General features: G+C 44.8%; 1 protein-coding gene across 1 annotated transcript in view; it reads left to right on the plus strand.

Moving 5' to 3' along the window:
- The window catches only part of LOC117442910 (SH3 domain-binding protein 4), a 58103-nt gene that overhangs the window by 27952 nt on the left and 3497 nt on the right, over positions 1-26654 (plus strand). The window contains exon 3 of the mRNA XM_034078856.2: positions 1935-4285. Coding sequence (XP_033934747.1) covers positions 1935-4285 — 2351 coding nt within the window. The remainder of the gene's footprint in view (positions 1-1934; positions 4286-26654) is intronic.

Here is a 26654-nt window from a genome sequence, read left to right on the forward strand (position 1 = left end):
AATGTAGCCTTTATTTATACAGGTGCAACATCTCATTTTCAAGAGAGACCATTAGTGGTAACACTACCACACAAAGTTACAGACAGACAGGACACTAAACACAGAGGCAACGCCAAAATACAACATCGTAAAAAGTAGTCATTGAAATCCATATACAGTCAGATATAGCAAACAGCCACAGAGGATTTCTCCAGCTAATCCAACTGGTCCCCTTAGGTTCCTGCTGAAGCGTGTTCCAGGTCGAGGGGGCAGAGTATGATATGGCTTTTTCCCAAGCACTGTGCGCACTGATGGCCTGATCACACGGAGAAAGGGAAACACAGGAAGCGACACGTCTGTAGTTCTAACGAATTTGACTTAGAATTATCAGATTGTATTGTTTTTATATGAGAAAAAAAAAGTCAATTCTGAGAAAAAAGTCAAATTTGAGATGCATTGTGGGAAATGTAGTTTACGGGCAACGAGCTTCTGTAAATCGGCATGTAACCGTATAATAAACATATTATATTCTTTGCAATCTCTTGAGGGGCCGCATGAAATGAAGTCGCGGGCCGGATTTGGCCCCCGGGCCTTGAGTTTGACACCCCTGCTTTAGTCTTTTGTCGTGAGGGGTCAATGAGGAGGTGTGGAAGAGGATTAGGGTCACACGTGAGACCTTTCAAACAGTTACAAAAATGTAGTTCTGAGAAAAGAAATCTAAATTCTGGGAAAACATTTGAAAGTAAATATTTCTCAGAACTAAAAAGAAAAACACGTTTGATTCGGTGTTGAAGAAAGATCGTTTCCACACGAGCAAATGGGGTAAAACCGGTGCGGTGTTTAAATCCTCATTCTTTGTTTGATTCAGACACTGAGGCATGTTTGGTTAGATGATCGTGAACAGCAAGCGGACTTTGTTCTTTCTGTCGCTTAATGAATCACAAGCATCCGGAGCAGATGAATTAGCGATCAGACTTCGGTCTGCCCGCGCTGAGCCGTGCTCCACTTCTCTGAAGCATCTGGGAGCGACAGTCCTGAGCGGCATGGGGAAGCCTGCGTCTATTCCATTATGCCTTTTGTTGATGTCCTTGCAAGCAGGGAAATTATGTTGTTCTTCTATTTCACTGTTTTGCAATGTAGGCCAAAGAAAATATGCACTTTGATCATGTTTTTATTCTTTCAACATTTGCGAAATAGTATATATAAGAATCTGAAATACATGAATGTTTGCTATGGGGACATGTACTGTTTTGTTACAGTTGTTTCCATTATAAAAAATTAAGAAATACATACAAATAAAAACAATGAAAATGGGAACATAGAAAAATATTTATACAACAATATAAAATATGAACACGGTTTCTATGGTTGAGTATAAACTAAATGCAGGGTTAGATATGATCTGCTTTTAAGAAGAGATGTACAGTATTGTATAAATGCAATGGTAAACCAGACCATTAATTATTACCCAAAAGTAATGTACTGTTAGCCCGTTGTATTGCACAGATATAAATACATGATAGCTGCTGACAGGGGGAATCTAAAACATATCTGACAGGGCATTCCCTCGGGGTATTATTATAAAAAAGACTTGTGGTAAACTCCCCCCTTTCCCTTATGGACCTGATCTTGGGATCCTGAAAGGAATTTGCAACAAGAAACTCTACAGACTGCTCCTAGCGGCAACATTTCAAAGATACGATACGAAAACACTTGCATCACAGCAGCTCCATGTGTCACACCAACAGACACATATCAAGACACAATACATGAAAAACAAACATTGAACATAACATCAGAATTAGTGAGAGAAAAGCTGCATCTGATCTGATTCAGCTCTGTTCACTGAGAGGACTGACGAGCACGAAGGATGCTTCAGCCACATCGCAAAATGTGAAAGAGGCTATAAAGCATGCATTTCAACTCATTCCACTTGTGTTCTGTTTCTGTTCCAGTGCCTTCTCCCAGTGCCTTGCGCCTGGACTCCACCGCCTCCTTCGGTGCCGCTCGGGAAGTCGTGGCCATCAAAGACTACTGCCCCTCCAGCTTCACCACGCTAAAGTTCTCCAAAGGGGACCGCCTCTACGTGCTGGACTCGTCAGGAGGCGAGTGGTGGTACGCCCACAACAACACGGAGATGGGTTACATCCCGGCAGCTTACGTGGAGCCCATCAACTTTAGGGACTCGTCTTTCAGCGACAGCGGGATGATAGACACCGTAGGGGACGGGATCGAGGAGGCGGCCAAAGAAATGGACCTCTTAGGGGAGTGGGCCGGGGTGATTCTGAAACCCACCACCTTCCAAAATGGGAATCCTTTCGCTACAACCAATACCTCGACGAACCCTTTCCTGAACGGGGGTCCTCTGAGCTCCCTGGATCAGAACAGCAATGAGAAATCAGTGGACCTCTTATTGTTTGATACGCTCACTCCGTCAGTGCCCCACTCCACCAGCAGCACCACAGCCAATGGTTTCAATAGTGTTTTCAACCCCATTAGTCCCAGCGTAGGACCGGGACAGACGCTGCGCAGGGACAACCCGTTTTTCAGAAGCAAAAGATCCTACAGTCTGTCCGAACTGTCGATCCTTCAGGCTCAGTCCGACGCCCCTCAGGGCTCCTCTGGGTTCTTCGGAGGCTTGAAAGCACCGGCGCCAGAGCAGTTTCAGAGCAGGGAGGACTTCCGGACGGCTTGGTTAACCCACCGTAAGCTAGCCAGGTCCTGCCACGACTTGGACTCGCTCGGACAGAACCCAGGATGGGGTCAAACGCAGCCGATTGAGACCAGCATCGTCTGCAGGTTGGACAGTTCGGGAGGCGCCGTCCAGCTTCCCGACAGCAACATCAGCATCCTTATACCGGAGGGCCACGTGGCAGCGGGCGACACCCAGCAGATCTCAATTATAGCTCTGCTGGATCCCCCTCTGGAGCTAAACAACGACCGCTGCACCACCGTCAGCCCCGTGGTGGAGATCAAACTCAGCAACATGGAGACCAAAACCACCGTCACCCTGGAGATGAAAGTGTCCGTCGTGGTGAAGATGGAGCGCCGGGAAACGACAGAAGTCCTGTGTGTCAGGAGTGACTGTAAAGAAGGGCCGTACAGACCGATTCCTCAGGCGTATGTGTACGGTGACACGGTCCAGGTGTGTTTGGATAGCCTGGAGCCGTGCATGTATGTGTGTGTGGTGGCTCAGTCCCGGTCCTTATCTCCAGACACCACCGTCTGGGAGAACGTGGTTAAAAAGATAACGTTAGGAGTGTACGGTCCCAAACACATCCACCCGTCCTTCAAGACCGTCGTGGCTATGTTTGGTCACGACTGTGCGCCGAAGACGTTGTTGGTGAGCGAAGTGGGTAAACAGGTTCAATCTGCTCCATCGGTGGTGCTTCAACTGTGGGGTAAGCACCAGTTTGTCCTGTCCAAACCCCAGGACCTCAGTGTCGGGATTTACTCCAACATGGCCAACTATGAGGTAAAGGCGAACGACAAGGCAAGGGTGGTACGAGGCTTCCAGGTTAAACTAGGCAAAGTCAGCAGGCTCGTCTATATGATCGCCTCGCGAAACACCGACGATGTTTCGGACTTCACCTTGAGGATCCAGGTTAAAGACGACCTAGATTGTATACTGGCTCAGTTTTGTGTCCAGACGCCAACGCCGCCACCCAAAACAGGACCAAAGACATCGGTGCAAAGGCGCTTCCTGAAGAAAAAGGAAGTGGGGAAGATAGTCTTGTCTCCTCTCGCTGTTGCATCCAAGTACCCCGTGTTTCAGGACAGGAGAATAAACAACTTAAAGTTTGGAAAGCTGATCAAAACGGTCATCCGACAAACGAAGAATCAGTACTTGCTGGAGTACAAAAAAGGAGACTTTGTGGCCCTGTTGAGCGAGGAGAAGATCAAGCTGAAGGGGCAGCTGTGGACGAAGGAATGGTACATTGGATATTATCAGGGCAGAATGGGATTTGTTCACGCCAAGAACGTGCTGGTGGTTGGTAAAGTTAAGCCTATTTACTTCAGTGGGCCCGACCTCACCACTGCACTTCTACTGGAGCAGACGCTGAAGCCCTGTAAGTTCCTCACGTACATCTACGCCTCCGTACGGACTATTCTCATGGAGAACATCGGAAACTGGCGGGCGTTCGCAGACGCCCTCGGATACGTCAACCTGCCTTTGACACATTTCTGTCGCGCCGAGCTGGATAGCGAACCAGAGCGGGTCGCATCGGTGCTGGAGAAGCTGAAGGAGGACTGCAACAATTCGGAGAGCAAAGAGCGAAAGTCCTTCCAGAAAGAGCTCCTCACAGTGAGTTAAACCCTTGCCATCTCCAGTTGCTGTGACTCAGCATTTCTCAAAGCTTCTTTTTTTAAACTTTGATTTTTATTAGTTCTCGTTTTTTTTACAATAATGAACAGACAAACAATATGAAAGCAGACAGGGTCATCCTGGGTACAAATAAATGCTTACTATGTTGTAGAAAATATTATACATAATGTACATACATACAATTCGTACTTGCACACACATTTATACAATCATATACACATTAATCTCCTTAGATCAGGGGGGTCAAACTACATTTCTTCGCGGGCCACATCAGCATTATGGTTGCACTCAAAGGGCCGGTTGTAACTTTAAGACTATATCAAAATACATATATAAATATTTAATATATATAAAATAATGTATTGTATGACATTATTGCCTCTGCATTGGATTATTATCGGATAGGGTAATAACTTCATAATTAACTACGTCTGAAAGCAGAAGTCTAGGGCAAATCATTGCAAGTCTCTTCAGTGAGAATGTTACACAATGATTTAAAAAAAAATCTAATTCTAAGAAACAATTTATATTTTGAAGAAAAAAAGTGAAATTCTGAGAAAAAAACTTGTTATGAGAAAAAAAAGTCAAATTCTGAGATGCATTGTGGGATATGTAGTTTATGGGCAACGTGCTTCTGTAAATCGGCATGTCACCGTATAATAAACATATTATATTCTTTGCAATCTCTTGAGGGGCCGCATGAAATGAAGTCGCGGGCCGGATTTGGCCCCCGGGTCTTGAGTTTGACACCCCTGCCTTCGATGCTCCAACAGTTTGTGCGTGTGTAGGGCTAACAAAGGCAGGGTTGCACGATCAGGGTTTCTCAAAGCTTCTTAAGGAAATGCGAAGCCTGTCTTTCTCCGCTGCGTCCTTCATGTGTGAAATGAAATGGTCATGTTTTCCTTCCTGCTGGAGAGCACTGCTTTCTCCTGTTATCTGCTCCAGGCTTAGCTTCAGACCCCCCCCCCCCCTTCTAGGCTCTTAATTCTGCTGGGAGTGCAGTCGATAAGTGCTGCGTAGGCACCGAGGTCTAATCGGGACCTGAGGGGCTGTGGAGGGCAAACAAATACTTTTTCGAACTTGAGAGAGACAGAAGCTCGGAGTTACTGTGCAGAGTGCGGTTTGCTGGTGCTATAAATCCAATTGATCGCTCAGGCTACTTTTAATTAAAATCTTTATGTACGTATGAATCAAAGCCCTCGGGGAGACGGACCGTGCAGGGATAGAGCTCAGGGATAGAGCTCAGTGAAACACACCGTTACACTTTATTTACAGCATGCAGCTATTTAGAAACCAGCACATACTGCACCCATACTGAGTATCTTTAAGCAGTCGCTGTGCTTGTCGAGGTACGGGTTCATTCACAGTGTAACCCTTCTTCTTCTACAGCAATGATGGAATACGGCCTTTTTACAGATTTCATTAGAACATCTGACGTTTTTTCTTAAACTGGGATTTAATGTGTGCTTTTATATTAAAAGAACAGAGGCAGAGGAAAAGCCTGTTCATGCTTTCCTTTCTTTCCTTAGTGTGTTCAGCTTTTGGTGCACAATATACGGAGCTGCGTGAGTGTTGTCACGGAAATGTGGATTTTCATTGTCGCCTCAGGCCGTCTGGGGAGCGATGATCGTCCTGACGTCCAAACTGCCACCATTATATTAAGTCTGCCTACATTTCCATTTCTAGCGTGTGTGTCCTTACACGGTGGAGACACTGCGAGTTTTCCTAGCCGCCTTTACTTAGCTTCTCGTATATTCATCCCATCCTCCTGCTGAGAGTCTCCGTCAGAGGTCACGGACCGACTCCAGCTGAAAGAACTGGGAGCAGAAACTCTATAATTTACGCGAGGTTGTAAACACTAGTTAGAAGCATTTATAGACGGAGAGAACTGCACGACATAATCAAAGGTGGTGACGGAAAATATGGCCTTTTGAAGGGAATTGCTTCTGAATATAGGTCTGTTTTTTCACCTAAACTACTGCTTGCTGTTCGCACGCAGCGATCGAGCACATTTGAGGACGCTTTGTTTAACCCACGCAAATATGCAGTTTGCTCCCTGTGTAAACATCTGATGTTTGTTTTCTGTCCTCTGAAACGTGGATTCAGTTGTGTGTGTGGGCCTCAGATGAAAGCGCAGGGAGTCCAAACACCGTCGGATGAAACCCCCGTCTTCTTGCTGAATGTTCTTCGTCACAATGGGAACACCTCTCACGATGTGCCGGCGTGTCGTTGCCATGGACTGGAGTGTATTTTTAGGAGAGCTGTCTTTGTGCTCATGTCTGAATGCTTTGGGGTCAGCAGCAGCATGGAAACACAGGGAATATGCTACAGCTTTCCCGTCACTAGAGATGTCCCGATCCGATCACGTGATCGGGGATCGGAGCCGATCACGTGATTTTCAAAAGATCGGAATCGGGAGAAAAAAATCGGGGATCGGGATTTTTTTTTTTTTTTTTTTATAAAATGTTTTCATTATTTTATTTAATGTTACAAAACAAAAATGACCTTGTTCACGTCTTAAAGTCATCCTGAGGACTTAGTTTTGGTTTAAAATGACTCAACATCATGTATGTGTTGCTTTCTTTGGGCTTGTGTTCAGACCTGGTTGCTTATTCCTCTCAAAGCAACAGAGTGGGCGCAGTGTCTAACAGTAGCAGCAAGCTAACGAGAGGCTACGTCCAGCTGGTGACTCGGGAGTCGGGACGGAGAAAATGTCAGGAGTTTGGAAGTATTATGAAATTGAAAGCGAAGGCAGTGTAACAGCCAGATGCAATGTTTGCAAGGCAGAGGTTCCGCGTGGTGGAAAGAACAGAGCTACGTTCAACACGACCAATCTAACACGCCACCTGAGAAACAAACACCAACAACAACACGGCGAGTACACAGCGGCCACTCGGGTAACGGCACGGAAACAACCGACACTTTCAGAGGCTTTCAAAAGGAAAGAGAAACTGCCCCAGAACAGAGAAAAGGCCAAACAATAACAGCCAAGATAGCTGAACTCATCGCGTTGGATGACCAGCCGTTATCTGTTACCTTTTTTTTCTCTTAATGCATTGCATAAAGATCGGATCGGGAAAAATCGGTAACTGCAGATTGTCAAAATCAAATGATCGGAATTGGATCGGGAGCAAAAACAGGTGATCGGGACATCCCTACCCGTCACCATGTGTTCTGGATTCTGCTTCTCGTGCTGCTCCTCTGCTGTAACATGTGCAGAATATCACAGCGCCAACACAATATGTTCTGGGTTCTTGAATGGGTTAGAAACCAGGTCCAGGTTCAGGTCCAGGTTCAGGTCCAGGTTCAGGTCCAGGTCCAGGTTCAGGTCCAGGTTCAGGTCCAGGTCCAGGTCCAGGTTCAGGTCCAGGTTCAGGTCCAGGTCCAGGTCCAGGTCCAGGTTCAGGTCCAGGTCCAGGTCCAGGTTCAGGTCCAGGTCCAGGTCCAGGTCCAGGTTCAGGTCCAGGTCCAGGTCCAGGTCCAGGTCCAGGTCCAGGTCCAGGTTCAGGTCCAGGTCCAGGTCCAGGTCCAGGTTCAGGTCCAGGTCCAGGTTCAGGTCCAGGTCCAGGTTCAGGTTCAGGTCCAGGTCCAGGTTCAGGTCCAGGTTCAGGTCCAGGTCCAGGTCCAGGTCCAGGTTCAGGTCCAGGTTCAGGTCCAGGTCCAGGTCCAGGTCCAGGTCCAGGTTCAGTTTCAGGTCCAGGTCCAGGTTCAGGTTCAGGTCCAGGTTCAGGTCCAGGTCCAGGTTCAGGTCCAGGTCCAGGTCCAGGTCCAGGTCCAGGTTCAGGTCCAGGTTCAGGTCCAGGTCCAGGTTCAGGTCCAGGTCCAGGTCCAGGTCCAGGTTCAGGTCCAGGTTCAGGTCCAGGTCCAGGTCCAGGTCCAGGTCCAGGTCCAGGTCCAGGTCCAGGTTCAGGTCCAGGTCCAGGTCCAGGTCCAGGTCCAGGTTCAGGTTCAGGTCCAGGTCCAGGTTCAGGTCCAGGTTCAGGTCCAGGTCCAGGTTCAGTTCAAAGATATTAAGATACGGTTGTACGTTAGGAGTTCAAACACGAGGTAAATTAGGTGTTTTTGCAACTTTGGATGTATCAATGTGTGGTTTTAGCTCCAGGTGATTATACAACATGTTTAGATATATATATATTAGAGTAGAATCTTTAACGGCCACACAGCCAGGCTGGTGGCATTCGTGTTCAGTGCAGAGTATTACAGCTTGTTCCAACAGTACACCACACAGCACAGGGCAAAGACATACATCATGACATACATACATGAAGCTCAAGCTGTGGTGGATTGTTCATTGGGGTTATTTAGAGTCCATTTAGTGTCCGTATGATGATCATTACTTTGTGAAAGGAGTAAAGCAACTGAGACGCTAATAACAGCATTCAGTTCTTTGAATATCTGTGTTACATTGTTATAGCACTGCATCGTCCCACATGGTCCCCATAGTCCTCCTTGACCCGGACCCCCCTTTTGCTATCTTAGATGTTCCTCTATTTCCACTTTAGGGCTGCAACTAACGATTATTTTTAATTATGATCAACCTGAATGTTATTTTTGATTAAACCATTCGTCTAAGAAATTTCAGAAGTAGTGAAAAACTGCAAATTCTACTAGTCTACCTACCAAACCTCCAGAATATTCAATTGCATATGATGAGAGAGAAAAGCAGGACATCTTTGAGAAACTGCATTTTTGTTGCATTATAAATACTTTTAAAATGGATTGACTATCAAAATAGTGCTCTAGCTACTGTAATATGTTGATTTCTCTTTGAGTCCTTTTAGTCATTTCGTCTTGAAGTGACACATTTTGGGGATTTTAAAAGATTGTAATTAGGGATGTCCCGATCACCTGTTTTTGCTCCCGATCCGATTCCGATCATTTGATTTTGACAATCTGCCGATACCGATTTTTCCCGATCCGATCTTTATGCAATGCATTAAGAGAAAAAAAAGGTAACAGATAACGGCTGGTCATCCAACGCGATGAGTTCAGCTATCTTGGCTGTTATTGTGTTGGCCTCCCTGTTCTGGGGCAGTTTCTCTTTCCTTTTGAAAGCCTCTGAAAGTGTCGGTTGTTTCCGTGCCGTTACCCGAGTGGCCGCTGTGTACTCGCCGTGTTGTTGTTGGTGTTTGTTTCTCAGGTAGCGTGTTAGATTGGTCGTGTTGAACGTAGCTCTGTTCTTTCCACCACGCGGAACCTCTGCCTTGCAAACATTGCATCTGGCTGTTACACTGCCTTCGCTTTCAATTTCATAATACTTCCAAGCTCCTGACATTTTCTCTGTCCCGACTCCCGAGTCACCAGCTGGACGTAGCCTCTCGTTAGCTTGCTGCTACTATGAGACACTGCGCCCACTCTGTTGCTTTGAGAGGAATAAGCAACCAGGTCTGAAAGCAACACATACATGATGTTGTGTAATTTAAACCAAAACTAAGTCCTCAGGATGACTTTAAGACGTGAACATGGTCATTTTTGTTTTGTAACATTAAATAAAATAAAAAAAAATTATATAAAAAAAATAAAATAAATCCCGATCCCCGATTTTTTGAAAATCACGTGATCGGCTCCGATCCCCGATCACGTGATCGGATCGGGACATCTCTAATTGTAATACTATCTCTTCATAGAAGACAGTGACAGTAGATATGTGACAGTAACTTAAAGTAGGCCGACGAGGAGATGCCACAATAGTCTGATTTAAAACGTTTAGGTACATCGTAGTAACATGGTCAGTATCTTAAACCCATAAAACAGGAATTTCCCCAAACGTAGTCCCTGAACGCCTCTCGGCCTAACTCCATATCATCAGACGTCAGCGTGCTTTGGTGACACGTCTGAACATGATGTTCCTCAAGGAAACTGAAACACTGTTAAAGCCTTAAAGTGTGTGTGTGTGTGTGTGTGTGTGTGTGTGTGTGTGTGTGTGTGTGTGTGTGTGTGTCAGCAGAGTGGTATGCACCTCAGCAGATGGTGTTATTGTAGATTGTTCTCTTAGCAACGCGGTGGTGTTTCTCTCTTCTCACATACGTTAAATCATAAACACTTTGACGTGTAGCTGAAGGTGTTTCGATGTTCCGTATACACAGTGAGAATAAGGCGCTGAGCAGACAGATTAAAGTGGACGTCTCGACAGTGACCACACACTGCAGAATGTATTAGATAAGATGTTGCAGATACACATTTCTGCACGCGGGAAACTTTCTAGTTGCATTATTATCACCAGAAAGTGGCATCAATGCATCCGTCTGAAACCTTTCCATTTCAATGTTTAATACATGTCTTAAAGGGGCTCTGTGACGCTCGTTCTCAGCTTGATGTTAGTGTCGTGTGCCTCGACTCTGATCTGTTTCACAGTAGAGGCACAGATATGTATGTGTTGTACCTGACTTAAGCTAAGTCCGTCACGTAGCATGCTATGAACGTTGCTAAAGTAAAAAACATGCTACATAGGCACTGAAGATTGAACACCTTGTAGCCTAACATGCATTTAAATTAATTTACTTCAAACAAGCAGCCTCCTTTGTTAAAGCTGCTGTTCTTATCATCTTGTAGTGAGGAAGGATTAGCAGAGGACGCATTATAACAGAGCAATATGGGCTGATTAGACTCTATTGAATTTCTACAACAGAATATTTAATGTTTTCCTCCTGGAGTTTAATGTGTGAAAAGAACTATCATTTCACAGGAAGACCAGAGGCCTGTACTACGAAGCCGGTTCAACCTAACCTGGATATGTTTGAGTCCAAAACATACGCGCTCTCGCTAAGCGAGTCCTACGACGCGGGTTATCAAGTGGATCGCTCAAGCCAGCCGTGTCCTATCTAGCTAGGTGCACGTCACATGAAAGGGGTGGTATCTGGAGCATTCGACCAATCACAAACATGGAGAAGCGCACTGACAGCACAGCGTCATACTTCCTGAATGAAAAGTGAACAGGTTTATGATATCACTAAGACACGATCTGACTTTAATTACATTTGACTCGAGTGTTTCCTCAACTTAATGTGTTGCTTAAAATAATACTTCTGCATCCAGTCTGTGACGCTGTGAGTGTTGCACGGCCAGACACGGCTCAGCTGACTCAGATCAGGAAATATATGATACAGTGTTTCCCACAGATCTGAAATATACTTGGGGCGGGTGGTGGCAGCGGGGGGGGGGGGTTCATTCCTGTATAATCATTCTGCGCAAAGATGGCACTGTTTGTCAGAGCACTTCATCCTTCTGGGATTTCATAAAGAACAGCTCCAACTTCTGTGTGTATGGGAACGCCTCTGGTGCTGGTCCATTAACCTCTTAAACCCTGAGCCTGTTTTTCAGGTTTCAGGCTCGAAAATGCCACGAACACAACAAAGACTATATCTTCACTTCTAAAAGGGGTAAATTAATAATCTTTTCTCTCAAAGCAAGGTTACATCTGTGAGTTGGATGTAGAAGTGTCAGAATCAATATAGATGTTTTTATTTTAAAGTAAATTCAGATGGAACACAGTAAAAACATGTAAATTCTAATGTCTGCCTAAAATAAACTCATTACTTATAGTGAAAACCACCCTTGAATGATGGGCTAGTAGACTAGAAGCTTTAGGAATCCAAACTATAACATATAATAAGTACCCTGTATCAAGATTGATGCAAAACAAGTGAGATTTGACCTTTTTAGAGAGGTTTAGAAAAATAAAGTCCAAGCGGACTCACCTCTGGGTAATTTAGGAACCATCAGTTGGACACGGCGTCTACGAGCAGCAAGCTTTCAACAGCGATAGCTGAATGGGTGGCTACAGCTTAACATTGTTGTTATGTTTAATATTCAGGAGAATATGTGTCATTGTTCCAATGATAATAAACAAACAAACATTTGCATAAAGCATATTTGTCCACTCATATGTTGATAAGAGTATTAAGAACTTGAAAATATTCCTCTAAGGTACATTTAGAACAGATACAAAATGTGCGATTAATCGCGATTAACTACACTGAATAAAAATATAAACGCAACACTTTTGTTTTTGCTCCCATGTTTCATGAGATGAACTCAAAGATCTAAAACATTTTCTATTTACACAAAATAACCATTTCTCTCAAATATTGTTCACAAATCTGAAAAGATGTGTGATAGTGAGCACTTCTCCTTTGCCGAGATAATCCATCCCACCTCACAGGTGTGGCATATCAAGATGCTGATTAGACAGCATGATTATTGCACAGGTGTGCCTTAGGCTGGCCACAATAGAAGGCCACTCTGAAACGTGCAGTTTTGCTTTATTGGGGGGGTCTGGGGGGGTCCGAAAACCAGTCAGCATCTGGTGTGAGGGGTAGGGTTAGGGTAATGTTGTGAATCGAGTGGCCCATGGTGGTGGTGGGGTTGTGGTATGGGCAGGCGTATGTAATGGACGACGAACACAGGCCACTCGATTCACAACATTACCCTACCCCTACCCCTACCCCTCACACCAGATACTGCCTGGTTTTCGGACCCCCCCCAGACCCCCCCCCAATAAAGCAAAACTGCACGTTTCAGAGTGGCCTTTTATTGTGGCCAGCCTAAGGCACACCTGTGCAATAATCATGCTGTCTAATCAGCATCTTGATATGCCACACCTGAGAGGTGGGATGGATTATCTCGGCAAAGGAGAAGTGCTCACTATCACACATCTTTCAGATTTGTGAACAATATTTGAGAGAAATGGTTATTTTGTGTAAATAGAAAATGTTTTAGATCTTTGAGTTCATCTCATGAAGAATGGGAGCAAAAACAAAAGTGTTGCGTTTATATTTGTGTTCAGTGTATTTACTATAACCTAGTTTTATGCTCTTAATGTCTTTCATTTTTGTAAAGCACTTTGAATTGCCTTGTGTTGAAAAGTGTGATAGATAGAGAGAGACAGATAGATAGCTAGAGAGATGGATGGATGGATAGAGGGATAGAGAGAGAGAGAGATAGATAGAGAGATACTTTATTGATCCTAATGTGGGAAATGTTAGCGTTGCAGTAGCATAAAAAACAACGTAATGTACATAAGAGAAATGAAGACGGTCCAAAAATATTTCTGAAATAGAAAATATAGATATACATGAACTTGCCTTGCACATAAAGCTTTTCTCTGTTCGATAACAGACAGGATTTCTGGTCACTGTCGGACAGACACTGAACACGGACACATTTCACACAGCATGTTTAACTCTCCGGCAGTTGTTCTTGGTTCGTGGTGTTCACGTTCAAACAGCTGAACATCTGCCTCGCCGTGAGAACACAGGGCTGTTTGTTCAGCTACTCCGGCGTGAAGATCAAAACCGCTAGATTTGCTCTGTGTTTGTGAACTCGAAGCATTGCTGCAGGAACAGTTTGTGTTTCTGTTCTGGAGAGCTGGAATAAAACGTCTCCCGGCTGGAATAACATGTCGGAAACACGGGATGTTGGGACATGTTTTCCCGTCTGGCTGGTGAGCTTAAAGACACAAAGGAGGTGGTGGAGACACACCAGAGTGAAAAGAAAAACTCCTCATGAATCTTTTTGTTGCTAAATAATGACTTCAGAAATGTGATTTCATGGATTAAAGCCTTCTGTTAATCAACATGACAGTTTAAGGTTTCTTTGGAGGCCACTTCATAATAATAATACATTTGATTGATATAGGCAAGGCAAGGCAAGGCAAGGCAAGGCAAGGCAAGGCAAGGCAAGGCAAGGCAAGGCAAGGCAAGGCAAGTTTATTTATGTAGCACTTTTCAACGCAAGGCAATTCAAAGTGCTTTACAAAAAAAAATGAAAGACATTAAGCATTAAAAAAGAAAAGCTAATAAATAAACATTAAGGAAAAATACATGGATAAAAGTTACAGTGCAGTTTAAGATATGAATAGTTCAATTAAACATTACAAGAAAAAATACATGGATAAAAGTTACAGTGCAGTCTAAAATATGAATAGTTCTATTAAAAGCAGCGACAAAAAGATATAGCGCTTTTCCTGGTGCTCAAAGCGCTTTACAAGCAAGTAAAGAAGACAAATAACAAAAGTAAAAAGTGCTAAGCTAGGTGGAATAAGGGCGAGGGGTACGAGGATTAGGAGTTGAAGGCAATAACTAAGAAGGGATTTTGTGTCAGAATGAAAATATTGTCGAGACTTAACGAGTGTCGACGCTCCACCACTGTGACGAGTAATTTAATATGTCATATCTTACTTGAATGCTCTTGATTACACACGCTTGAGATGAAGAAATAGAGAGTGGAGGTCATACTCAGTCACGTGTTCATAACAGAGACCGAAGTGTTTGTTGAATAAAAGAAAATAGAGGAAATTCTTTAAAAAACGTTCTTCAATTGAACATTAAACACAAAGCACTCACATGGATAAAGAGGGCTGCACCGTTTGGAAAAAATAATGTTGAGATTAGTGGATACAAGCGGGCGAGATGGGTTTCCTCCGCAGGGTGGCTGGTGTCTCCCTTGGGATAAGGTGAGAAGTTCGGTCATCCGAGAGGGACTCGGAGTTGAGCCGCTCCTCCTTCGCGTCGAAAGGAGCCGGTTGAGGTGGTTCGGGCACCTAGTTAGGATGCCACCTGGGCGCCTCCCTAGGGAGGTGTTCCAGGCACGTCCAGCTGGGAGGAGACCGAGGGGTAGACCTAGGACCAGGTGGAGGGATTATATCTCTTCGCTGGCCTGGGAGCGCCTTGGGACCCCCAGTCAGAGCTGGTTGATGAGGGGAAAGGACGTTTGGGGCTCTCTGCTGGAACTGCTACCCCCGAGACCCGACCACGGAGAAGCGGGAGAGGATGGATGGAAACATTATTGCCTCTGAATTGGATTATTATCGGATAGGATAATAACTTAGTAATTAACTACGTCTGAAAGCAGAAGTCCAGGGCAAATCATTGCAAGCCTCTTCAGTGCGCATGTCACAAAACGAGATGCATTGTGGGACATGTAGTTTATGGGCAACGTGCTTCTGTAAATCAGCATGTAACCGTATAATAAACGTATTATATCTGAACTGATACCCCGAGACCCGACCACGGAGAAGCGGGAGACGATGGATGAGATTGTTATGACTGCCATTGCAACGATTCTCGATATTATAGGAATTGTTCACATTAATGTTGGAAAAACAAGGATGTGTATTAAGAGTACCGTTATAGGACAAGACTCCTCTGCAGCTCCACGATACATTCACATATTTTGCATTTACTAAATATTGATCTTTCTGCCATTTGGACATTGCATCCGTCCATATTGCGATGTGTGCAGACCTCGTGATCGCTGTTATAAAGTGCAGTTTTCTACTGTTACTCTTTCAGCTCGTCAAAGTAATCCCTGGGGATGAGGAGAGGTTGCGATGAGGATAACGAAGCAGCAGTATATTCTGGTTATCCCCAGTGAGGAAACTGTTACAAAGAAGTGTCTCGTCATGCCCCTCTCTGCATTTTCTCTGCAGATCAGCTCAGACATTAATGGCTGCTGTAACCTCTGCCTTCAGATTTCACACTCAGGTGTAACTCTGCCTCGGAGAAGCGTCCCTCTGCTGCCGTCAGACAGATCCAACTCCGCTGCAGATAATACACTTTCTAATGGCTGCTGGGCGTAAAGCTGCCATGTGAGTGTCCCTCTGCCTCCCAGCGCTTCCTCTTCCCGTGTGCACATGCAAATCATGTGTCCTCCCCCTGTTCAAACCCCGCTCTGCTTTGCCTGCTTCACATCTCACCTCCTCGCCCTGCAGCTGACACACTGGCTCAGGTCTGTGAGGTCAGGCGGTTCGCTGGAGCTGCTGTTTGGGTTTTGAAACGTCCTGATAGGCCCCTCACTGTAGTTTCAAAACACTATAGTGTGTGTTAGGGCCGCACGATTTGGGGAAATAATCGAATTGCGATTTTTCTGACAGATATTGCGATTCGAATTGCGATATTTGTTTTTAAGCGACCCGACGGAAGTTTATTGTAAAATGCGGCCATATCTCCGGCTAGGAAGGTCGTATCAACGTGCTCCCGTCTCTAGCGCCCCGCAGCCCGAGCTACGAGTGAAAGAACTAAACTTACATGAAGCTTCCGTTGGGTTGCTTTAAAGTCAAGCTTCAGTTTCAGATTCTCCCTGTGATAGAAACACGTGATGGAGCGTCTCTAACCTGACTCAGAAACCATCTGAAGCTCCATTGGAAGCCATCTGGAAAGGGTAGGCACTTTCAGAAGCACTTGGCAGCTGATTGGATCAATCTGTCTATCATCTTCTATCATGGGCCACTTCTGATTGGTTAACAATGGCTGGTACATGTGGAGCACAGTACTTCTGATTGGTTAACAATGACTGGTACATGTGGAGCACAGCACTTCTGATTGGTGTGGATGACTGACACACAAGAAGAACAACAACAACAAAAATTGTAATAAAAAAAAAATGTTTAAAAAAAACCGCAGTCTTTGCCATTTGATAATCGCATCATTTCAAATCGCGATTTCGATTTAAAATCATTTAGCCCTAGTGTCCGCATGCTTTACCTGCATTTGGGTCCAACCCTGCACGTTTAGTGTTCACATGTTCTCACTACAGTGGGACAGAGCAGATGTATTCCATGTTTTTCTGATAGTAAACATACAATTGTGGGAAAAGCACTGAAATATCTCTGGTTTTCCTCAGACTCTTCTCCCCGAGGTTCAGTCTGAGTGAAATGTCTCGACAGATATTTAATTAGAGGACGTCTGAACTGAATTGCATGGTGACTGAGCGACTGTGACTGAGATCCGACATGTATGCATTCATCAGAAGCAACATGAGGCAAAACACATCTCATTCCCCCTTTCTCTGTTTGTAATGAACCACACACTCAAATAAGTGTTTACAGGTTTTTCTTGGCATGCACAGGGTGTGAAATTCTGTTTTTGTGTTTTCTTTTATTGTAATTAATTTCCCATATTTGCCAGGGAAACAAAGTCATATTATATATATTTTTAAATAGCTAAAAAGTGAACTAAACTAACACCATTCAGTGCGTCTCCACATGCATCTTTGAATAAGCACAGATGCAATGATAAACATCTATGAAACAACCTAATATTACTTTCTTTTTAAATAACGGCTTTAAAATAATAGTTGTGTGTTTTCCTGGTTAGCGAAGATGCTAACTTAACACTAGAAAAGCCATTGAAAAGCGATCCTGATTAGCATCGCCATGTTTTTAAGTTTTCACACATATCTAACAGCTGTTGCAGGTCGGTATTTAAATAGAATATAGCTGACTACTTACAGACACATGTGCTTCAAAGTTAAGCAGAGGAAAATGAATGAAAAGAGCATAACAACAGCTGATGTGGAAGAAACTATGGCAAGTCTGCAAAGAGCCAACAGGGCCACATTCTAACTCTTAAAGGGGCAGTACACAATATCAATATTGACGTATTCGAGCACCTTTTCTTCTGTAACGCATACGTGCTGCATTTCACAACGCGTAGCATGCCGTGCCAAACCCGGCCCGTCTTTTGTTGCGTTTCCACTGGGCGTAGTTCCGGCTAACGGGTACTGTTTCACAGTTTTCTGGCTCTCCAACATCGAGGTTCTTTCCGGGCCAACAACCGGGCTGAGTCTGAGTATGCTACACTAGAGAGGGAGAATCGCTGGCCAGGGGGCTACAACTGCAACAAGATGAACATATTGGACCGTGATTAAATTGTAATACACGTTTCAAAATGATGCCGAACTAACAACATCCTGATACCGGTTAGTAAGAACCATGAATTAATGCTTTGACAAGTCTGCAGACAGACGGCAGAGAAACCTTTAAAATGCGTGTTTTCCGAATGGAGATCGGCTAAGCTAACGTTATATATGCTCCGACCGTCCAGACTCACAACAACGGCCTACAGACGTAAATAAAGCAGCGCCTGTATTCTCCATGACACAGACAGTCTGCGGTTTGGACTTGTTTCACTTGTGTCTAGTTTCTGAGCAGACACGAGGAGCTGTGAGCTCTGAGGGCTAACAGCTAACGGCTGTGTTGGTTTTGTGTTTCGCATTGAAGATGACGTCACGGCGCCTACACTGCGTTACTATAGTTACCGCCCCAGCTACTAAACTGTAATGGAAACGCAGCATAAGTGAGCCGGGCCTACCAAGGCCTACCTATACCGTACTAAGCCGAGCGAGGCCTGCAGTGGAAAAGCGCCATGCTACTTCTGTAAGAGTAAAACAAAGACCAAAAGAAACCCTTCGTCCTCCTCCAGTCAGATGATTACCTCCTGAAGCGAAAGGACTTCAGAGGTTCATTCTTTGAATGAGAGCTCTGACCCTCCTGGAGTACGTGCAGAGAGACCAGGGAATCACATTGATAATAATACCGTCTTATTTCAGGAGCAGGACTCCTCAAACCAGCCCCGTTACTTGAGGCCGGTCTCACACACAGATCTGGATGTCTCCACCGCCTCCTTCCTCTCTCCTCCTCTGGGTGTGTCTCTGCTGCTTCTGGATGACTGACTGGACAACAGATCGCTCCCTGGAGCATGTGGCCTGGTTTGGGAATGTGAGGGTTATTTAGGAGGCAGTTTAAGAAGGAGATAGGAGTTGACATGTAGAGAGAGGCCGAAAGCAGCGTCTCCCTTCTGAAACCCTGCTAGTGTGTTTGTGTTATGTTGAGGTGTGCTTGCAGGAAGGGAAGGAGACGAGACGCAGGGTTTACATCTGGAAATAAATGAAATTGCGAATCCACCGAGCGGCTGAGATTGAGTGGAGATGCTGCAAATGGGAAAAGGTGGAGGAAGTCAGATGGGAAATGAAGATAGGATGGAAAAATAATAAAGAGGAGATTGAAGAGCGGAGAGACGGTTTGTAGCTGAGATGAGGAGGCAACTGAGAGGAGAGGAAAGGTAACAAGGAGACAGAAGGAAAGAGAAGAAAAGGAAACCTGGAAAGGAGGAAGGGAGAGGAAACAAGAAGACGATAAGAGATTATAGGAAAGAGAAGGAGATGAGATTAGATGAGAGGAAAGGAAACAAGGACAGAGAGGAGATGAGATGAACGGAAACAGACTGGGAATGGAGGAGACAAGTTGAAAGGAGAGGAACTAAGGGAAGAGGAGAGGAAAGGAACGGAGGAGAAATATGAGGAAATTAGAGTTCGTCGTGTGTGTGCGTGCGTGTGTTGGTGTGTGTGTGTGGTGTGTGTGTGTGCGTGCGTGTGGTGTGTGTGTGTGGTGTGTGTGCGTGTGTGTGTGTGAGTGTGTGCATGTGTGTGAGCGTGAGCGTGTGCGTGTGTGTGTGTGTGTTGTGTGTGTGTGTGTGTGCGTGCGTGTGTGTGTGTGAGTGTGTGCATGTGTGTGAGCGTGAGCGTGTGTGTGTGTGCGTGCATGTGTGTGTGTGTGTGTGAGTGTGTGTGTGTGTGTGTGTGTGTGTGTGTGTGTGTGTGTGTGAGTGTGTGTGTGTGAGTCAGTTTCCATATCAACATTATCTCTGGAAATATGTCTGCAGGAATGTTCTCCTTGTTGTGACTGGCAGATGATAAACACACGCACACACACACACACCACACACCACACACACACACAGAGAGACACACACACACACACACACACACACACACACACACCACACACACACACACATGTATAGAAGTCCAGTCTGCCCTCTCTGTGTTGCTGAGCGCCTCCGTCTCTGCGTCAGGGGTTTGAGTCAGACTCAGTCTCTCGTGATAAACACCGCTCCATCGAACCTTCACAGCAGACCGTTTGCACCCGAGAGGAAGAGAGGGAGAAGCAGCTTCCCAGACGTCTTCTCAGGACCCGACCAGTGGACCGCATCATAGCCTATACAAGATATAACGCTGTATTAACCATCGCATGTTTTACACGGTCTTATAGTTGACCTTTGACCTTTTCCAAAGACAGCGTCTGCTTAGTGTGCAGTTCATCGATTAGTCAATGAAGTGTGTGTGTGTGTGGTGTGTGTGTGTGTGTGTGTGTGTGTGTGTGTGTGTGTGTGTGTGTGTGTGTGTGTGTGTGGGCTCAATGAACTGAAAAAGTAACGCGTCATGACTTTTTTTTAAGCGAGTACTGAGTCTGTACTTATTAGCGTGTATTTGTTTAGACTTGGCACTACATTTCCCCATCATGCTTTGCAGGATTAAACAGGAAGTGTGATGTTAGGAGTCAGTGAAGGTGTTGACTATCATTCGAGCTCCGTTCCCATTGCACTTTTGATTCTGAAAATAAACGTTAAAATGTGTTGTTTTTGAGGCAAAATGTCCAACGTGATATTTATTTGACTTCTAAGTGAAGTTTAAAACGAGACGTTTCAGGCGGTGATTTGGAGGCAAGACATGAACTCCAAGAGCAGTTCATGTTAAAAACCGTGAAAGTGTGATCTGTTACTTGGCACTACATTTCCCATCATGCTTTGCAGGATTAAAACAGGAAGTGCGACGTTAGGAGTCGTTTATCATCTTCACAACAGTCAAGGAAATGGTGATTGTCACCGAAAAGTGCAAACTGCGATTTACGCTCATTCTTTTTTTGTTTTACTTTTCTTGTATTGAGTCATCACCATGAGTTTACATTTATACAGTCAATGTTTTTATTTATTTCCCCCTTTCCCTCCCTCCCGGTCCTAGCTAGTAAAATAAATAACTAACTAAATAAATAAGATAGATACCTGTATAGGTAAAAGTAAAGTAATATAGAAGATAATATTAAAAGAAAATGTATAGATAAGGGAATAAAGAATAGTAGCAGTAATACTTGTACCCACATGTACACATGCACATACATACACGTACCTACCTACATACATACATGTATACAAAGACAGAACAAATAAATAAAAATAAATAAATAAAAAATTAATATAAAAATAAAAAGAGACACAAGAAAGAAAAAAGAAAAAACATACATGCATTCGTAGTTCCCCTCTCTCTCCTTAGCGTAGTGTCTTAAGTTCAGCTATGAAGGCTATCATCGAGCGCCAGACAGATTCAAATCGTGTTGAGGAGCCCCTCAGGTTATATTCAATCTTCTCAGTCCTTAATCTTAAAGTTCAGGTACAACATTAGATCTTTAGGCTCAGTTCTAATAACCTGTGTTTTGTGTAGTTGTGATCCAGCTCATGTCCAGGCTGCAGAGCACCACTGATGAATGCACTGATATCACTCCAGCGTTGCCTTGGTGCTCTCACATCGCTCTCTCAGATAAGAGTCTGAGGTCTCTGGAGAGCAGCAAGTGGCGTCCACACACCTGATGTTCAGCCAGGTGAGACTCCTCCTCTGATCAGAAGCAGCATAGACCTGCCGTGAGACAGGAAGTGATGCCCTTTGATTGTGGCGGGGGGTTTCCTGTGCTTGTTATCCAATAGGAAGCAGGTGTTCCTCCACCCCCCCCCCCGACAGAAAAACTCAAAAACAAACAAAACGTCGCTCAGAAACAAATGTTATCCAGAAGTGTCTCTGAGCTGAATCTGATGACTCTGATTGGTTGGCAGCTTAGCATCTGATTGGCCGATATCTCCCCCCTCCTGTCTGCTGGAGCATGGCGTCTGCATTCCTCCCCCCCCCCCATATCCTGTCGTTCCTCACATTCCTGTGTGTGTGTGTGTGTGTGTGTGTGTGTGTGTGTGTGTGTGGTGTGTGTGTGTGTGTGTTGTGTGTGTGTGTGTGTGTGTGTGTGTGTGTGAGAGAGTTTTAGACCCTGAGAATGAACACATGCAGGAAGTTTGGATATGTATTTCTTTTTTTAATGATGCTTGTACTCAATTACATTTAGCAGGCAGATGGTGTACTTCTTTTGGACATTTCAATGTGTGTGTGTGTGTGTGTGTGTGTGTGTGTGTGTGTGTGTGTGTGTGTGTGTGTCTGTGTGTGTGTGTGTCTGTCTGTCTGTCTGTCTGTCTGTCTGTCTGTCTGTCTGTCTGTCTGTCTGTCTGTCTGTCTGTCTGTCTGTGTGTGTGTGTGTGTGTGTGTGTGTGTGTGTGTGTGGTGTGTGTGGTGTGCGTGCGTGCGTGCGTGTGTGTGTGTGTGTGTGTGGTGCATGGATGAAAGCATGAGTATCCATCAGTACAAATACAAATGCTTTTTTATTTGAATGGTGACATTTTTGCAAACGCTCTGAGGGTGAGGCTTGTTTCTGTTCTCTGTTGGTTTGTTCTGTTCTCTGTTGGTTTGTTCTGTTCTCTGTTGGTTTGTTTCTGTTCTCTGTTGGTTTGTTCTGTTCTCTGTTGGTTTGTTTCTGTTCTCTGTTGGTTTGTTCTGTTCTCTGTTGGTCTGTTTCTGTTCTCTGTTGGTCTGTTTCTGTTCTCTGTTGGTTTGTTCTGTTCTCTGTTGGTTTGTTTCTGTTCTCTGTTGGTTTGTTCTGTTCTCTGTTGGTCTGTTTCTGTTCTCTGAGGCTTGTTTCTGTTCTCTGTTGGTTTGTTTCTGTTCTCTGTTGGTTTGTTCTGTTCTCTGTTGGTTTGTTCTGTTCTCTGTTGGTTTGTTCTGTTCTCTGTTGGTTTGTTCTGTTCTCTGAGGCTTGTTTCTGTTCTCTGTTTGGTTTGTTTCTGTTCTCTGTTGGTTTGTTCTGTTCTCTTTTGGTTTTGTTCTGTTCTCTGTTGGTTTGTTTCTGTTCTCTGTTGGTTTGTTCTGTTCTCTGTTGGTCTGTTTCTGTTCTCTGTTGGTCTGTTTCTGTTCTCTGTTGGTTGTTTCTGTTCTCTGTTGGTTTGTTTCTGTTCTCTGTTGGTTTGTTCTGTTCTCTGTTGTCTGTTTCTGTTCTCTGTTGGTTTGTTCTGTTCTCTGTTGGTTTGTTTCTGTTCTCTGTTGTTTGTTCTGTTCTCTGTTGGTTTGTTTCCTGTTCTCTGTTGGTTTGTTTCTGTTCTCTGTTGGTTTGTTTCTGTTCTCTGTTGGTTTGTTCTGTTCTCTGTTGGTTTGTTTCTGTTCTCTGTTGGTTTGTTCTGTTCTCTGTTGGTTTGTTTCTGTTCTCTGTTGGTTTGTTTCTGTTCTCTGTTGGTTTGTTCTGTTCTCTGTTGGTTTGTTCTGTTCTCTGTTGGTTTGTTCTGTTCTCTCTGTTGGTTTGTTCTGTTTCTCTGTTGGTCTGTTTCTGTTCTCTGTTGGTCTGTTTCTGTTCTCTATTGGTTTGTTCTGTTCTCTGTTGGTTTGTTCTGTTCTCTGTTGTTTGTTCTGTTCTCTATTGGTTGTTCTTTCTCTGTTGGTTTGTTCTGTTCTCTGTTGGTTTGTTTCTGTTTCTCTGTTGGTTTGTTCTGTTCTCTGTTGGTCTGTTTTCTGTTCTCTGTTGGTCTGTTTCTGTTCTCTGTTTGTTTGTTCTGTTCTCTGTTGGTTTGTTCTGTTCTCTGTTGGTTTGTTTCTGTTCTCTGTTGGTTTGTTTCTGTTCTCTGTTGGTTTGTTCTGTTTCTCCTGTTGGTCCTGTTTCTGTTCTCTGTTGGTCTGTTTCTGTTCTCTGTTGTTTTTCTGTTCTCTGTTGTTGTTCTGTTTCGGTGGTTTGTTCTGTTCTCTGTTGGGTTTGTTCTGTTCTCTGTTGGTTTGTTTCTGTTCTCTGTTTGGGTTTGTTCTGTTCTCTGTTGGTTTGTTCTGTTTCTCTGTTGGTTTGTTCTGTTTCTCTATTGGTTTGTTTCTGTTCTCTGTTGGTTTGTTCTGTTCCTCTGTTGGTTTGTTCTGTTCTCTGTTGGTTTGTTCTGTTCTCTGTTGGGTCTGTTTTCTGTTCTCTGTTGGTCTGTTTCCTGTTCTCTGTTTGGTTTGTTCTGTTCTCTGTTGGTTTGTTCTGTTCTCTGTTGGTTTGTTTCTGTTCCTCTGTTGGTTTGTTTCTGTTCTCTGTTGGTTTGTTTCTGTTCTCTGTTGGTCTGTTTCTGTTTCTCTGTTTGGTTTGTTTCTGTTCTCTGTTGGTTTGTTCTGTTCTCTGTTGGTTTGTTCTGTTTTTCTGTTGGTTTGTTCTGTTCTCTGTTGGTTTGTTCTGTTCTCTGTTGGTTTGTTTCTGTTCTCTGTTGGTTTGTTCTGTTCTCTGTTGGTTTGTTCTGTTCTCTGTTGGTTTGTTCTGTTCTCTGTTGGTTTGTTCTGTTCTCTGTTGGTTTGTTCTGCTTCAGTTCATATAAAGTCAGTATTATTGGCTTTCAGACAGAACCATTTAAAGCCGTCCCTGGCACTTTGAGAGTCTGCATTAGCACGGAGAGTGTTAATGGGTGAGAGAAACGGAAAGAGGGGGAAACTGGAGGATTATTGATTAAACGGCAGCTCACAGCGTTTAGACTTGAATCTGTTGAAACACCTTGTTGTTGTTGTTGAAACACCTTGTTGTTGTGTTGAAACACCTTGTTGTTGTTGTTGAAACACCTTGTTGTTGTTGTTGAAACACCTTGTTGTTGTGTTGAAACACCTTGTTGTTGTTGTTGTTGTTGAAACACCTTGTTGTTCTGTTGAAACACCTTGTTGTTGTTGTTGAAACACCTTGTTGTTGTGTTGAAACACCTTGTTGTTGTGTTGGGCTGTGGGCTGCCCTCAGACACTCAGGGGTTACTCTCTCAGCTTGTTGTTGTTGTGTTGGGCTGTGGGCTGCCCTCAGACACTCAGGGGTTACTCTCACAGCTTGTTGTTGTTGTTGTTGTTGTTGTTGTTGTTGTTTGTGTTGGGCTGTGGGCTGCCCTCAGACACTCAGGGGTTACTCTCACAGCTTGTTGTTGTTGTTGTTGGGCTGTGGGCTTGACCCTCAGACACTCAGGGGTTACTCTCACAGCTTGTTGTTGTTGTTGTGTTGGGCTGTGGGCTGCCCTCACACACTCAGGGGTTACTCTCACAGCTTGTTGTTGTTGTTGGGCTGTGGGCTGCCCTCAGACACTCAGGGGTTACTCTCACAGCTTGTTGTTGTTGTTGTTGTTGTGTTGGGCTGTGGGCTGCCCTCACACACTCAGGGGTTACTCTCACAGCTTGTTGTTGTTGTTGGGCTGTGGGCTGCCCTCAGACACTCAGGGGTTACTCTCACAGCTTGTTGTTGTTGTTGTGTTGGGCTGTGGGCTGCCCTCACACACTCAGGGGTTACTCTCACAGCTTGTTGTTGTTGTTGTTGTTGTTGGGCTGTGGCCTGCCCTCAGACACTCAGGGGTTACTCTCACAGCTTGTTGTTGTTGTTGTTGTTGTTGTTGTGTTGGGCTGTGGGCTGCCCTCAGACGCTCAGGGGTTACTCTCACAGCTTGTTGTTGTTGTTGTTGGGCTGTGGGCTGCCCTCAGACACTCAGGGGTTACTCTCACAGCTTGTTGTTGTTGTTGTTGTTGTGTTGGGCTGTGGGCTGCCCTCACACACTCAGGGGTTACTCTCACAGCTTGTTGTTGTTGTTGTTGTTGGGCTGTGGGCTGCCCTCAGACACTCAGGGGTTACTCTCACAGCTTGTTGTTGTTGTTGTTGTGTTGGGCTGTGGGCTGCCCTCAGACACTCAGGGGTTATTCTCACAGCTTGTTGTTGTTGTTGTTGTTGGGCTGTGGGCTGCCCTCAGACACTCAGGGGTTACTCTCACAGCTTGTTGTTGTTGTTGTTGTTGTTGTTGTGTTGGGCTGTGGGCTGCCCTCACACACTCAGGGGTTACTCTCACAGCTTGTTGTTGTTGTTGTTGTTGTTGTTGTTGTTGGGCTGTGGGCTGCCCTCAGACACTCAGGGGTTACTCTCACAGCTTGTTGTTGTTGTTGTTGTTGTTGTTGTTGTTGTGTTGGGCTGTGGGCTGCCCTCAGACACTCAGGGGTTACTCTCACAGCTTGTTGTTGTTGTTGTTGTTGTTGTTGTTGTGTTGGGCTGTGGGCTGCCCTCAGACGCTCAGGGGTTACTCTCACAGCTTGCAGCAGAAAGCATGTGAGAAATGCACAGAGCTGAGAGCTTTGCAGGATGGGGAAACACTCAGGGTCAGATCAGAGGGAAGGCACTGGTTTGACTCAGAGCTGCAACGTGTTCAACGTGAGGTGAGGCAACACAAGAGCCGCGTTCACACTGCGGTACTTTTCCCACAAAGGTTCATGCGAACTTAGTTCATGCGAACTCTTTAGTTCGCATGAACTAAGTACAGATCGCGTTCACATCAGAAAAAGTCCCTGAGGGTGGATTAGGCAAATGAAGCCGCTGACGTCACTTCTTCTTCTTCTGCTTTGGGTTTACTGGCAGGCCGCAAACCACTTCACGGCGTATACTGCCGCCCAAAGTCCCCGGCCGGAAGTCCCCGGAGTTGGGGAAGGCTTCAGTAGAAGCTGCTGGGACTCCCAGCAGCTTCTACTGAAGCCTTCCGAGTAAATCGCCAGAACGCCGACACCTCCTCATCTCCACCGCTCCCATGTTTTATTTTGTGTTGCCATAAGTTAGTCTCTCTGCGTTTCTGCGCTGGGCTAATGCTAATGCTAATAATGCTAATGCTAATAATGCTAATGTGAGGAT

The sequence above is a fragment of the Pseudochaenichthys georgianus genome, unplaced genomic scaffold (genome assembly GCF_902827115.2).
Source record: "Pseudochaenichthys georgianus unplaced genomic scaffold, fPseGeo1.2 scaffold_502_arrow_ctg1, whole genome shotgun sequence".
Lineage (NCBI taxonomy): Eukaryota > Metazoa > Chordata > Actinopteri > Perciformes > Channichthyidae > Pseudochaenichthys > Pseudochaenichthys georgianus.